The 15,627-nt window shown below is 36.5% G+C and overlaps 2 protein-coding genes across 17 annotated transcripts in view; one reads left to right on the plus strand and one right to left on the minus strand.

Annotated features, from left to right (window-relative positions):
* The window catches only part of ANKRD28 (ankyrin repeat domain 28), a 192,388-nt gene that overhangs the window by 141,385 nt on the left and 35,376 nt on the right, over positions 1-15,627 (plus strand). For all 16 annotated transcript variants that reach the window (XR_004058276.1, XM_030933529.1, XM_030933535.1 and 13 more), the window contains 6 exons: positions 1,592-1,670; positions 2,618-2,732; positions 4,040-4,122; positions 4,981-5,044; positions 6,550-6,618; positions 8,206-8,346. Coding sequence is in view for 15 of the 16 variants with exons in the window: in XM_030933529.1 (XP_030789389.1) it covers positions 1,592-1,670; positions 2,618-2,732; positions 4,040-4,122; positions 4,981-5,044; positions 6,550-6,618; positions 8,206-8,346 (551 nt within the window). In the remaining variant the exon portion in view is untranslated. The remainder of the gene's footprint in view (positions 1-1,591; positions 1,671-2,617; positions 2,733-4,039; positions 4,123-4,980; positions 5,045-6,549; positions 6,619-8,205; positions 8,347-15,627) is intronic.
* Positions 3,488-15,627, minus strand: part of BTD (biotinidase) — a 114,156-nt gene continuing 102,016 nt past the window's right edge. The window contains exon 4 of the mRNA XM_030933605.1: positions 3,488-5,899. Coding sequence (XP_030789465.1) covers positions 5,873-5,899 — 27 coding nt within the window. The 3' untranslated portion in view covers positions 3,488-5,872. The remainder of the gene's footprint in view (positions 5,900-15,627) is intronic.

Here is a 15,627-nt window from a genome sequence, read left to right on the forward strand (position 1 = left end):
GAATCACTTGAACCCGGGAGGCAGAGCTTGCAGTGAGCTGAGATCACACTGCACTCCAGCCTGGGCAACAGAGTAAGTCTCAAAAAAAAAAAAAAAAAAAAAAAAGAGAGAGAGAAAAGAAAAAAAGGGCTGTAGCTAAAATATTAACAATAAAAATTAGGATATATCCTATATGGAACATTTTGGAAAGAGAATCCTTTCTGCCAAGATGCTTTTTGCCCCCCCCCTTTTTTTTCTGGTTGAACGAATAACAACTGGTACATTAAAAAATAATGATAAAACAAATATATCCTGAGAAGCACTAATGTGCTTCTGAGTGTTTTACAAAGATTATTGTATTTACTCTGTACAGTAGACCAATGAGATGTAGATGGTATTATCCTCATTTTCAGTTGAGGAAGTGAAGGCACAAAGAAGTTAGGCAACTTGTCCAAAATCTTGCTTGTGGTAAGTAGGAGATCTGGGATTCACGCTTAGGTTATTCTGACTCCAGAACCTGTGCATGCATGCATCCTCTCTCCTCTTTTCCTTCCTTTCTCATACTGCCTCCAAAAGATTAGAACTTCTCTAAAATTGCTTGCCAATCGGATGGCTTGTTTACTTGAGAAATTCATATTATGGAATCAAACACTTAAGTAGATACTTAGGATGTTCTAATTATTATTATTATGACATGAGGATTTTTAAAGAATATCTGCGTTGTACTGTGTTAGCATAAACTTAGGATACTTGTGACATTTCCATTTTAGTACCTACACAGAAGGCATGCTGAATGTTGCTGTGAGTTTAGGAAGCTGCTAAGTAGTTTATTTCTTTTGCATTGGTAACATGTATGTTTTGGTTAACTGTCTGGAGTAGCTGGGACTATAGGCACATAACATTACACCTGACTAATTTATTTTTTGTAGAGATGGTGTCTAAGTTGCCCCGGCTGGTTTTGAACTCTTGGGCTCATGTGATTCTCTGGCTTTGGCTTTCCAGGTGTGAAAAGAAAAGACACCACCTAATCAGAAGAAAAAATAACCTAAATCAGGGATTGTTTTTGTTCATATTTGGAACTCCTTTAGAACTTCCACATGAAATATATATGTGTGCAGCCAGTCTGAGTTATTATTTTAAGTGATTTGAGAAAATATTTAGTACATATAACTATAAACAAATATATGAAGTGTTTTAATTATAGTGGCTGAAATCATTTGTGTTTTTTTTTTTAATGTATCCACACAAATTCACAAAGTTAATTCTAATACTCACTTTTACTTGGTCGAGGAGGGATTCGGAATTTCTTAGAATGGAAATGTTGGAACAATGTGAAATATTGAATCTGAAACTTGGGAGACACATCCTTACTGTCCCACTCCCAATTTTTATACTGTAAGCATGGAATTTTTGTATATTTGTGTTTTATGATACACATGCTAAAAAAATTAATTCCTAATTTTGAACAGCTGTTTTACCTCCATAGGCCTCAGTTAAACTTAATTCTTGTATAATAGTTATAAAAATAAAGATGCAAGAGGGTATTCAAAGTAAAACTAAGGATTACATATTATGGATATAGTAGAGTGAGTAATTTTTTTTTTTCCCCCAGAGTAAAGATGGGAAAACCCCACTACACATGACTGCTCTCCACGGTAGATTCTCCCGATCACAAACCATTATCCAGAGTGGTAAAAAGTATTTCTGGTTTTTTTTTGTTTTGTTTTTTGTTTTTTGTTTTTTTTCTTAAATGTAGTAAAAACATCCACCAAATGAATGGTATTGAGAAATTGTCATCGCAGTTTGTGTATTTTTAATATATGATTTCAGAGCTCATGAAAATAAAATATTAAAGAGTATAAAATACCATGTAGCTGTACCTTTCGTACTTTTGGTTTTTTGTTTTGGTTCCCTGAATTATTTTATTTCTTCAGCAATTAGTGTTAGCTTTTTTCAGTATTGCTAAATAGAAAATTACTTTCTACCATAATTTGTATTATATATTAATGTGTGTACTCTGTATATACATTATATATTTATCATTTTCCCCTGTTGAGTATCTGCGACTGTTTTCAGGATTGTAATTTCCTGAGTTTTGTATTCTTTTGTGTTTAAATTAATATCAGGCAAGCTAAACTTTTAAATCAAAAGAACTTTTAAGTATATTACTTTAAATCAGTGTTTTCCAAGGCATATTCCAAGAAACTTATCCTCAAGATAGTAGGTGCTATGGTCTTGCAGGGGAAAAGTTGAAATAGGTTCATGATCCACTACTTTTTGAAGCATTGCATGTAGTCTTGATGACAAAGAGTATGCACATTAAAGCTCTGAAGTATTGCTCTAAAGAAACGTGTTTAATTTTGTTTTAATGCAGTAGTTTCCAGAGTTATTGGACCCCAGAACCCTCTTGTCAGTTTAAAAATCTACTGAAATCTTATGCTTAATTCACACAATTGCTTTAAGTATAAAAGCTGTAAATCCATTGCCTGGCCCGATAAATCAGCTATGAATGAAATCTAGTTAAAATTGCTATGTCTATTAGTTTGTATGTGAATAGCATTTTGTATTACTTTTCATGTAGTAGATTTGATTTGATCTTTATATGGTCCAATGTCTGACAGTAAGTCCTGTATTGCAGGAGCTGTAATCGACTGTGAGGATAAGAATGGAAATACTCCTCTGCACATAGCTGCACGGTATGGCCATGAGCTGCTGATCAACACTCTTATTACAAGTGGTGCTGACACGGCAAAGTAAGTACTTGCTGAGGTGTTGATAACTGACGCAGGCAAGCATAAAGGGAAGTGAACTGCAGTTTTCTAGATATTTTAGGTGGAAATATGGATTTTATCCTCAATATTGTATTAATTTCTTGAACTTTCTTTTATATTGACAAAGTGGTAGGTTAAAATGTTTAAATACAATTTCATTTGGTAAGCCTGTGTATTTTTATGTGTCTTACAGACCCAGTTCTTTCTCACTTTGAGTAATAATGCAGTTTTGATCAGAGCTGTTAATTTTTGTGATCTCTTTATTTTTAACCTAGATGTACTTAAAAGTCCTGGAAAGCTGTATGTGCCAAATGCTTTTTTTTCATCCAAATACCATCTGTAGATAATAGTTTTCAGGCTGTGCTGTGCCAAGTTCAGGGATTCCTTGGAATCCTACAAAGGATTTCTTACCCCCACCCCCATTTTTGTCAGAACAGTTTACTTTTATTTATTTTATATATTAAAGTTCCTATTGTAATATTTTGTTTGAAAGATGAGTCCTCCTGTTAATGCTCTGCAAGAAACACTATACTTAAATTTATGTTTATCATTCTTTGTATCACATTTACATGTGTTCATTAACAAATTGTAAATCTTTTTTACTTTCTGTAATGGTGTGTTACTGCACCTATCTGTTTTGTAACTTTTTCCAAAAAAATTACGTGAGCTTGTTGATTTAGCCATCTAAATACAAATTAGGGCCTTTTTCCACATCTGTACAAGTTGCTCTAGTTCACTTATTTTATAGAATTATCAGATAAGGATTTCACAGTATATTCATTCTCCTTATTTGCAGATACAAGTTGCTTATAGTTTTTCACTATTACAGAATTACTGCAATAAATATTCTTGAACATATTGCATTATGGAAATGTTTCAAAGGTGGGGTGACAGGGTAGTGAATTTTACTCTCTAAGCAAATGTCTAGATACATTTTTGGTTGTCACAATTTGGGGAGGAAGGTGTTAATGTTAATGACATCCATTGGGTACAGCCCAGGGATGCTGCTGAACAGCCTGTAAGCCTGCATGCACAGAATGGCTTCTCACGTTTCCGCAGCAAAGTCCATAATGACAGTAGTGCTGAAGGTGGAAAACCCGACTTTTGGAGAGAAATAGCTGGGTAATAAGTTATGCCTACCATCAACCTTTAGCCAAATTACTCTCCAAAGTGTTAGACATTTTGACTCTTAGTTATCTTTCACTTAAGTGGTCTTTTTGTAATGTATTTAACTGATTGTATTTTTCTTGTATTAAAATGAAGATACTGTCCTGTTCTTTTAACTTTAGGCGTGGCATACATGGAATGTTCCCCCTCCATTTGGCAGCCTTAAGCGGCTTTTCAGATTGCTGCAGAAAACTTCTTTCTTCAGGTAAGGGCAACCTTTGCAGACTTTTGTATGTCTCCTCAAACCCCTCAAAATTTTAAGACGGTCTCTTTATCCTTTTTAAAAATTTACATGCAGATGGGTCCAGTATGGATAATTTAATAACCCCTTTTAGAAGATGTTGGGTTCAGGCCTGGCATGGTGGCTCATGCCTGTAATCCCAGCACTTTGGGAGGCCGAGGCAGGTAGATCACTTGAGGTCAGGAGTTCAAGACCAGCCTGGCCAACATGGTGAAAGCCCATCTCTACTAAAAAAAAATACGAAAATTAACTGGGCATGGTGGCGAGCACCTGTAATCCCAGATACTTGGGAGGCTGAGGCAGGAGAATCGCTTGAACCCAGGAGGCAGAGGTTGCAGTAAGCCGAGATTGCGCCATTGCACACCAGCCTAGGAGACAGAGTGAGACTCTGTCTCAAAAAAAATACAAAAAAACCTCTTCATCCCCTGTTAAAGAAAGACCATTAGCAGTTAATCTCTATTTCTTTTTTTCCCTCAGCCCTAGGCAACCACTAATCTACTTTCCATCTCTATAAAATTTGCCTGTTCTGAACAGTTCCTATAAATTGACTCACCTGACATGTGATCTTCTGTGACTGGCTTGTTTCACTTAATATAATGTTCTCAAGGGTTATTCATGTATCAGTATCAGTACTTTATTTCTTTTTATTGCTAAATAATACTCCATTGTATCCTATTGCTTTTAAACAGGCACCCTAGCACTTCAGAACCCATAGTTTTGTTTGGGATTAGAGGGGAGGACGTGATTCTTGACATTTCATGACATAATTCTTTAGTGTAAAATAATATGTCTGTTATAAATAAGATGTATTCATTCTTGTAGGATTTGATATAGATACCCCAGATGATTTTGGCAGGACTTGTCTACATGCAGCTGCAGCTGGAGGGTATGTTAATAGTATTTTTATTTCTTTAAGAAAAAGATAGCTGGTCTTGGCAGGTTTTCTCTTATCTTTGTTCCTCTTGTATTAATTCTGGGCTACCAGAAAATAGAAAACAAAACAGGAGTTGTTTGCGAAAAAAGGTCCAGGGTGGCAGAATACGTTTTTTCGTCTTATTCCAGCCAAGTTGTAGGTTATGAGTGAGTGAGAGAGAGAGAGAGAGAGAGAGAGAGAGAATAAACCTACAAAAGGAAATACTGCCTTCTATAAAAGAACATAATTCCTGGATAAGTGAAAAAAATCTAATAAAATTGTTTGTTTAAAAAGTATGTTCTCAGATGAGAACATCAAAATACTGGGAATATTCTAAATAAACAAGTACTCTTTAAGTAGATTTGTTTTAAATTTTGTTGTTTTTTTTTTTTTTCCGGAAAAAATGTTCATTTTGTGGTGTGTCTTACCTCTTCTAGGAAGAGGAAAGTTTGAGATTGGAAGATTTTGGACTAAGTTTTTAAATAGTACCACCAGGGAAAATTAGGCAGTTGGTTCAAATGAGCAACAAACTTCAGCTAAAACTCATGGTCCCTAGAACATGCTTCTTATCTAATGCTTCTGATAATTTAGATCTGTGATAAGCCATTTAATTTATGATTTCTCAAAAGGACATTTTGCAAAAACTTTATTTTCAGTGATAATTCCTTAAAATTTTTCAGTGATTTCAGAGCACAAGTACGTTGAACCAAGAGTACACCAGCGCAGTCTAAGTTGTAGAGATGGATTGTGAGCATGTGACTGGTTTCCTTATTCTTCCAAGGTCACCAGAGAACCTTCCAGTTAAAACCTATCTTCCTTGTAACTTGCCTGGAGAGAGAGGGACAACAGACTTGAGTGTCTGATTGCTTGGCAGTTACAGTTTTCATTGTAACGTAGTAATTTGATGTTGAGGTTTATACAATTAAATTATAGAAATACTTAAGTTATATCTTTTCCTCCAATATTAACTAAAGGTACAGTCATAGTATAGGAAAAGATAAGGGAAAGCCCACCGGACTCATGCAGTGGCTCACAGCTGTAAGCTTAACTACTTAGGAGGCTGAGGCTTGCAGGATCGCTTATGTCCAGGAGTTGAAGGCTGCCATTAGCTATGATTGCACCTCTGGACTCTAGCCGGAACTATAGAGTGAGGCTCTGTCTCAAGAAAAAAAAACAACCTATAAGCATATTGTTTCCTAAAGCCTCCTCAGAGTGTCTTTTGCAAATGTGATCTTCCTTTTAAACAATGACAACATGAATCATGTTATTTCCTCAGTGTGCCAATATGTAAGTATATAACTTTCTAAATTCTAGATAAGATGAATTTTAATGTTTTATTCTTCATAGAATGTAAATCATGTCATTTTTGTCACATTTATCTTCATATAAAAACATGGCTTTCATTCTTCTTTAAACCTAACGATTTCATTATAAAATCATTGTCAATTAAGTTTTCTAACTGTGTTTTCTCTCAATAGGAATTTGGAGTGCCTAAACCTTCTGCTGAATACTGGTGCAGACTTTAATAAAAAGGACAAATTTGGGAGGTAGGGTATGATATAGTTTCTTTATGAAGCCTATTTTTACTTAATAACTTGATTGACCTTCTAACTGGCTTCTGAAAATTAACTGAACAATTTAGCATCTTGTACATTGTGATCATGATTCATTGAGAGTCCCAGCTAAAGTCAATAACTGCCAAATACTCATTTTCACCCACAGTTTTCTTCTTGAGTTCCTACCACAGCCTTGACCTTGTAAATGCCTCTATACTTGATATCACTCCTCTCCGTCCAATAATTATGGCTGTGGAAATGTAAAGCCCCATAGAACCTATGTTTTTTTCAAGAAACTCACAATACCTAGAAAATAATGATACAGTTCTCCTTTCTTCAAGTCGTTTCTTTGTGAGGGATTCTACTGCCCGTATCTTGTTCCAGAGCAGTAGTAAGAGGGAGGAAATAGGTTATAAATATATACGTATAATTTTTCTTTCTCCTTTTCTATATAAATCTCACACACACATATATCCACACATCCCACTAAGTATTTCACAACAGGAAAGCAGCTGTGAAATGACAGTCTTTGTAGTCATTCAGCAGGCCTCATTGTTAAGAATTTGTGGTAGCAGTATTTCAAACTACTACTGTTAAGTTACTTAGAGTAGGAATTGACACAGAGTTCATTAGAACCATATGGGAAAGAATTGAAGGCAGTTGGAGTTGGTTTGAAAGAGATGACAGTATAAGCAAAACTATGTGGGTCAACAGTTTGAGAATTATACATAGCAAGGTGTATGAGAGGGAAGAGTGTATGTCAGAAGAAAATGTGTGAATATATGTCAATGCATGTGATAGAACCAGTGCAGAAGAGAAGTAAAAAGAACTATGCATGGTAGGAAATCAGAAATGAATAGAAGAAAATAAAAACTATTTGAAACCATAATTACTTTGAAGAACAGACTGCTCTCATAAGCCTCCTAATGGAAAGAACTAATGACCCACAAAAATAAAAAAATCACTTTGTTTGGCTTTGGAATGCAATATTTTTATAGCTAATTTGCTTTTATAATTATACTTTAATCCAGTTTATATTAATGTTAGTACTTCAGGCATTCTATACTACAAATAACAGAGGGCTCCTGAAAAATATTTTGAGTTTAGAGGATTGAAAGTAATTCAGGGTTAATTATATTTTTTTGAATGTTTCTTCTATTTTTTCTCTTACCCTTTGTTCCTCTTCTAGACATGGATAGAAGTTGCTACCTCCGTACTGTGGAACATTTTTATTAATGTAGGGGAAACTTTCTTAAAATGAAAGTTTTCACATTTCTGAGCAGAATATGAAGGTTATTTGAAAGTCACTCAAAGGACTGGGACTGGGATTGCTGTTACTGCCTGGAGGCGATGAAATAACTGCATTTTCATCTTATTTCATATACTTAAAGGTTCTCTGCCACCTTGCTTTCTTCTTCTAGCTTTATGTCCAGCCCTCCACAAGACTTAGTATATGGCAGTCTAAGTCTCACTGTAAATACAGTATTTGTAACTGGAAGGAGTAAGAGTCAGCTATGCTTTTGTTTACTAGTTATGTCTCTTGCTTTTATCTTCCTTGTATTAACTTGGGCACAAAAGATCTCCACTGCACTACGCTGCTGCCAACTGCAATTACCAGTGCCTATTTGCTCTTGTGGGATCAGGAGCAAGTGTGAATGACCTTGATGAAAGAGGCTGCACACCCCTGCACTATGCAGCTACATCAGACACAGATGGCAAGTAAGTACCATATGAGTGAGAGTAGAGGATCAATTATTTCTATAAACTGGCATCTTCCGCAGGGATGTTTTTGTTGCAAATTTCTATTTCCTCTTTGTATTTTTGGTTGATTATCTTTGCCCTACGTTTCTTTTGGGAAATAAATTGGTTTCATAGTTATTGCTAAATCATAGTTATTACTACCTATTCTCAGCACCGGCCTTACTAGCTGATCTGGTGGAAGAAAGATAAAGGTCCCTTTTTGTCCTGCCTGCCAAAAGAGCATCTTAATATCACTTTTATGTTTTTTTCCACCTGACTTCTCAGAGGCTACAGCCATGACTGTATCATGGGGAAAGGGAGAGAGGAGGTATATGAGTAATGTCATCAGAAGACTGGGTAGACATTGGAATACAGGTATCCTTCAGAGGTAGACAGTTCAGGTTTGCAAGGAACCCTTGTAAATTGGTATCCAAAAGGTAGTAATTGAACTGGCAGAATCTGGCATGTAGTAGGTACTACATGTTGCTTAAATAAGTAAATTAGATGACAGAGTAAGTAAATGTTGGCCAAGAATGAATAAGTGAAAACAAGAATAAAAGATGCATAAACTTTCATAAGTATAATATTCACCTGAAGTTACCAGACCTATTTGTAATATCTTGATACGTATTTTTTTTTTTCTTGGAAGAAAATAAACTCATTGAAAAGAGAAAAGATTTTCAGTGTCTGGTAATTCCCAATGGTATGGGTCAGTGAAAAGTAAAAATAAGTAATGATTTCTGGGGAAAGATGTTATAAAATGTAGTTCATATAACATAGAATTATTCAGTTTTTAACATTTACTTTTTGCCCTCAAAATAAGAAGCATAATTCGATTCCTCACAAATGTTAATTTAGTATAAACTCTTTAATTTCAAAACAACTTTTATAAGTAACTTTTTTTGTGTTGGATTGTGGCTGAAATTCTAGAGTTTTTTTTGTTTTTGTGGGGTTTTTTGTTGTTTTGGCTTGGTTTATTTGTTGTTTGTTTGTTTGTTTGTTTGTTTGTTTGTTGAGATGGAATCTCGCTTTGTCACCCGGCCTGGAATGCAGTGGTGCAATCGCAGCTCACTGCAACTTCCACCTTCCAGGTTCAAACAATTCTCCTGCCTCAGCCTCCCAAGTAGCTGGGACTACAGGTGCCCACCACCATGCCTGGCTAATTTTTGTATTTTTAGTAGAGACGGATTCACCATGTTGGCCAGGCTGGTCTCAAACTTCTTTTTTTTTTTTTTTTTTTGAGACGGAGTCTTGCTCTGTTGCCCAGGCTGGAGTGCAGTGGCTGGATCTCAGCTCACTGCCAGCTCCGCCTCCTGGGTTCACGCTATTCTCCTGCCTCAGCCTCCAGAGTAGCTAGGACTACAGGCGCCCGCCACCTTGCCCGGCTAGTTTTTTGTATTTTTTTAGTAGAGACAGGGTTTCACCGTGTTAGCCAGGATGGTCTCGATCTCCTGACCTCGTGATCCGCCCGTCTCGGCCTTCCAAAGTGCTGGGATTACAGGCTTGAGCCACCGTGCCCGGCCTTGGTCTCAAACTTCTGACCTCAAGTGATCCACCCACGTTGGCCTTCCAAAAAGCTGGGATTACATGAGTGAGCCACTGTGCCCAGCCTAAAATTCTAATCTTAAAGGCAATGGTAATGTGTCCTTTATTTGCAAGAATATAAAGTATGTTTTTAGATAGCAGCTATTTAAATAAAATCTATGATAAAGACTATAAATCAGAAAAATCTTTGGTAAACTTGGGTAAGTAGATTATCCCTAATTTATCAGTTTTATAATTTCATGGTTTGATGTATAGATTTGTTTAAAATAAGTTATACCTTTTATCACCATCTGTAGTCCTTTACCACTACTTTCACAGACTAGATATTGGGTGCAGCTCGTTATGATCAAGATTCCACTGAGAGATTGTCTCCCACATTCCTTCCCCCCAAAAAAGATTACACTTTGATCCTTCTGCCCTTAGACAAATGCACTAAACCTAGATACACACACACACAAAACTATAAAGGAATAACCTATAATTCAACCCATAGTGTTGGAGATCTGTGGTTTCATTGTAAGCCAATCTACTTTTCCTATAGAAGGGTACTAGTACTAAAATCACTAGTTTTCTCACTGAATATAAACTGTTTTGAGCAAGTAGGCAGTGACTTTTATTATTTAAATATTTAATCCTCAGTGTGTACACTAAACAGCTTGATATACTGGAAAGAACATGAGCCTTGGGATCAGAAAGACCCAATTTAAATCTTGGAGTCTCCATACTGTGTACCCATTTGAGCATGAGCAAGTAATTGCTAAGCCAAAATATTCTTTATTCGTAGAAGGAAAATGAAACCTCCCTGTTAGAGTTGCTGGGAAAACTAAAAGAGACTGCATAATCTAACACTGTTAATGGGAGCCTCTGTTTCCTATCTTTATTAAGTGTCAAAATCCCAGAGAGCCTGTCGAATGTCATCATTTATTGATTCAATGATTTGTTCTGTGGGAGCCTTGTGGAAAATATAAGCCACAGTAATTTTTCTGGGATACCAGAGACATCCTTTTAATAAGTGATTGTTTTAGAGGCTTAAACAGTGGCATTAAAGGATTTATTTTTCCTTAAATTGTAAGAAATATTTTTCTTAAATTGGGTATAATTTTACCTAGTTGTAATTGTATTCCCAGGAATAGCTTGAGTAATAAGAGAATCAGCCATAATTCATTCATTTTGCCAAAGCAAGAATGAAATATTTTCTAAAAGAAGAGACAGATTCCTCAGAGCTTCTAATTGCTATTATTCAGTAATGTATGTTTGCTTATTTGTTTTTTAAATGTTTGTTTTTTTGTTTTGTTTTGTTTTGTTTTGTTTTTAGCTAATCCCCTGTCAGCATCACAGTTTCTAATTTAAAGCTCCCCAGGAAAAGTTGTTTGTACTTTGGAATTTTTAACAATCTGACATTGGTTTTTTGCTGTTTAGGACTGACATACAGTAATTACAATTCTGCTCTCCCTTATATCCCGTCGTCCTCACTTTGAGTAAATAATTGGAAAAATACATGAAATCTTCCCTGACTCATTCTAGTCATTCTGCTAGTCACCCCCATTGTCCTGATGCCTGCGTTCTTGGTAGACGGTCATTCAGCAAGTCCTCTTGAAGTGTCTTTATTTTACATCATGTAAGAATCCAGCAAACAAATATATGGCTACTATCACAATAAACATATTAAATATGTGAAATATTAATAATATTTGCCTATTGCAAAGACGTATAGGGTTATCTTTGAGCAGGATGTCATGTGGGTCTTCTCCACACCTGTGTGTCATAGGTATATAAGAGAAGGGAAGCTGGAGGGCTGTTTTTCCTGATTATAAGGAAGAAATTCCCCTCATACCAGCTCTCCTGAGATAACCACCATCAACAGTTATATTGCTGTATGTGTATGTAGATCATTTTTTGTTCCTCACAGCCTTAATCAAAGTTGAAGCCCTGGTGTATGTTATAAAGTCTTTTCTATATCATACATAATTTTTTTTTTTTTTTTTTTTTTTTTGAGACAGAGTCTGGCTCTGTTGCCCGGGCTGGAGTACAGTGGCCGGATCTCAGCTCACTGCAAGCTCTGCCTCCCGGGTTCACGCCATTCTCCTGCCTCAGCCTCCCGAGTAGCTGGGACTACAGGCGCCCGCCACCTCGCCCGGCTAGTTTTTTGTATTTTTAGTAGAGACGAGGTTTCACTGTGTTAGCCAGGATGGTCTCGATCTCCTGACCTCGTGATCCGCCCGTCTCGGCCTCCCAAAGTGCTGGGATTACAGGCTTGAGCCACCGCGCCCGGCCCATACATAATTTTTTAAAATATTTTATGGGTTATCTCTAGCCTGCACCTCATAACTCTTCCATCTTCTATCCATTACCCAGTTCCAAAACCTCTTCCACATTTTAGATATTTGTTTCAGAAACATCATAACTTCGCAGTAACAATTCTCTTAGTGTGTTTGGACTGCTGTAACAAAATACCAAAAACTGGGTGGCTTGTAAACAACAGAAATTTTATTTCTCACAGTTATGGAAGCTGGGAAGTCAAGAATATTAAGGCACTGGCAGATTCAGTGTCTGGAGAAGACCCACTTCCTCTTTGAGGGCATATTCTTGCCATATCCTCACATGGTAGGAGTGAAAGAGCTCTTTTGGGCCTTATTTGTAAGGACACTAATCCCATTCATGAGGGAGGGCTCTGCCCTCTTGACCTAATCACCCCCTAAAGGCCCCACCTCCTAATAATATCACCTTGAGGTTGGAATTTCAGCATGTGAGTGGGTGTGGGGAGACACAAACATTTAGACCATAGCAACACTCTTAGGAAATGGGGCTACATTTTGACTTCTAATGGCAATTTATTTTTGTCTGTTTTCAAGCTTCATAAAAATGGGATCATGCATTTTTTTGTGTGTAGAGGTTTTGTAATGCTGAGATTTATTCCTGTGTATTTGATATTTTTTATTACCAAAATCTTTAAAATTTTTTTTGTGTTGGTATATAGAAGATATATTTGCCTTTTGTATGTGACTTACATTCAACAGCCTTGTAAAGCTTATTGTGTGTATGTATGTAAGAGCAATGTTTGATACTAGCTCTGCCTTTTATTGTGGTACCTTCGGCAAATTACTTAACCTCTCTGTGCCTATTTCATCTGTGAAATGGAGATAATAGTCGAAACTCAGTCACGACTATGTAGAGTTTAAAATGGTTTAGTATACATTAATTGCTTGGAGCAGTTCTGACACATCGTAATCTTCTTATAAAGGTTAGTTGTATTTTTTAAAACTGATATTTTGGGCCGAGGTGGGGTTGTGGGGGGTGGTAAGAACTGTTGTATGCCATGGGAAGAGTAGAGAGGAGGGAAGGCCTCTGGGAGTGACAATACCACATCTGTTTTCCTGGCTGAGTGGTCCTTACCCAGGGCTCTGACCAGCCATGGGACACATGAACTTGAATCAGTCTGAACTTGCATCAGAACTCAAAGTGGTAGAGTTCATTAGTGGTAGGGTAAGAGTAGGATAAATTTAAATAATTTGAAATGCATTCTGATTTTAACCTATGTGATTAGTGGGGATGAAGATATTTAATTTGCCTAACAATGAGGAAAAAATTATAATAGAATATTGTTTAGCCTTAAGTATTTTTTCAGATTTTGTGTATATATTTTATTTCAGAGGATAGATTATAGAGAATCTTCATTTCTTAATTGTCTGGGTTTTATAAAATGAGCATGTGTTAATGTACAAGCAGAAAAAAGAGTAGACAGACTCTCCTACCCCCATCCTCTAATGAAGTCCACATTTTCAAGATCAAGTAATTTTGTGATTCGGTATTTTATAAGCACCTAGTTAACTTATAACTGTAACTGATTAACCACTGTTCCAAAACTTTGTGGGAACATAGAACAATGGATAAAGAGAAGACCTGAGGTGGTTTAGTCCTTGGTTTGCCATATTCTAGCCAAAAGGATTTGGGAAAAGTCATTTAACTTAGTGTCAGTAATGTTTTTCATTTGTTAGAGATAATGCTTACCCAGAGTGATTGTGAAAATTTATATTGTTTAGCAAAATCTGAAAGGTATGCCAATAAAAGAAATTATATTAGAATAAGTCTTGCATTCAGGTCTTAGTAAGGAAGAACCATTTCTGTTTCATCACCAACATCTAGAGAACTTGATTAAATTTTGTTTTTTTTAATGCCCTTGGGTGAAATGTTTTTGCCTGTAAAGTATTCCTACAGACTTGCAGGCTTTTTCTACATCCCAGTGAGCACTGTCCTCTGAATTGGGCACCAACGAAGGCTATGTACAAACAGAGTTCATACACTGACTGAAACGCTTCCTTTTCCTGACATGTCCTCAGAACTAGTTTGTGAAACAAGACAAAACAAAACACCAGTCTTGTTACTTTAGAGCCAGACTTGGGTTTTGTTTTGTTTTGTTTTTATCATAGTGATACCCACTTTAACCTTTTTTTTTTTTTTTTTTTGGAGACTGTTTCGATCTTGTTGCCCAGGCTGAAGTGCAATGGTACAGTCTTGGCTCACTGCAGCCTCCGCCTCCTGGGTTCAAGTGATTCTCCTACATCAGCCTCCTGAGCAACTGGGATTACAGGCATGTGCCACCACGCCTGGCTAATTTTGTATTTTTAGTAGAGACGGGTTTCTCCCTGTTGCTTAGGCTGGTCTCGAACTCCTGACCTCAGGTGATCTGCCTGTCTCCGCCTCCCAAAGTGCTGGTATTACAGGCATGAGCCACTGCACCTAGCTTAATCTTCTTTTTTTATTATGCTTGACTCCAACGAATTTTAGCTGTGCATAAATATCAAAATTGCACTTAATGATAAATATTTGCTGCCACTGAAGATACTACAATAAAGATTCTGAAAGTGATTTCTAAGAGATCTAAAGCATTTTAAGAAATTCAGCATTTAAGGAAATAAGTGTTAGCATTGAAATAATGACTCTCATATATTTGTGAGCTAGACTTACTGAAAGATAGTTGCATTGCTTTAGAATTTCTTTTCACTTGTTTTTATGTGACTTCAGTGTGATTTTGGAAACCTTTAACAAGGAGTATTTGTTTAAAGAATTTTTTTCCCCAGGTAGTTTTAATATTTGGGTAGACATATTTGAATACCAAACAAATTATCACTGAATAATTATAGACTTGGAATTTGAACATGAATAGACTTTAGATGATTTAGCTGGCTTCTCCATGTATCAAATGAATAAACAGAGGCTATTTCACCTTTATGGCCCAAGATCACTGGTACCAAACTAAGGGAGAATTTTTTCATTGCTCTTTGAGTGCTTTTTTTTTTTCTTGCCGTAATAAAATTTATTAAAGTTATAAATTATGGCCTATATACTGTTGTGTTTCTTTGTGTGTCAGGGGGTGTCAGGGGTGGGTTTCTTTTTTGTTTGTTTGTTTTTGAGATGCAGTCTCACTCTGTCACCAGGCTGGAGTGCAGTGGTGTGATCTCGGCTTACTGCAACCTCCACCTCACAAGTTCAAGCAATTCTCCTGCCTCAGCCTCCCGAGTAGCCGGGACTACAGGCACACGCCGCCATGTCCAGCTAATTTTTGTATTTTTAGTAGAGACAACATTTCACCATGTTGGCCTGGATGGTCTCGATCTCTTGACCTCGTGATCTGCCCACCTCAGCCTATCAAACTGCTGGGATTACAGGCATGAGCCCCTGAGCCCAGCCCTATATAATGTTTTTTAATTAATTTTT

Source organism: Rhinopithecus roxellana, chromosome 1 (genome assembly GCF_007565055.1).
Source record: "Rhinopithecus roxellana isolate Shanxi Qingling chromosome 1, ASM756505v1, whole genome shotgun sequence".
NCBI lineage: Eukaryota > Metazoa > Chordata > Mammalia > Primates > Cercopithecidae > Rhinopithecus > Rhinopithecus roxellana.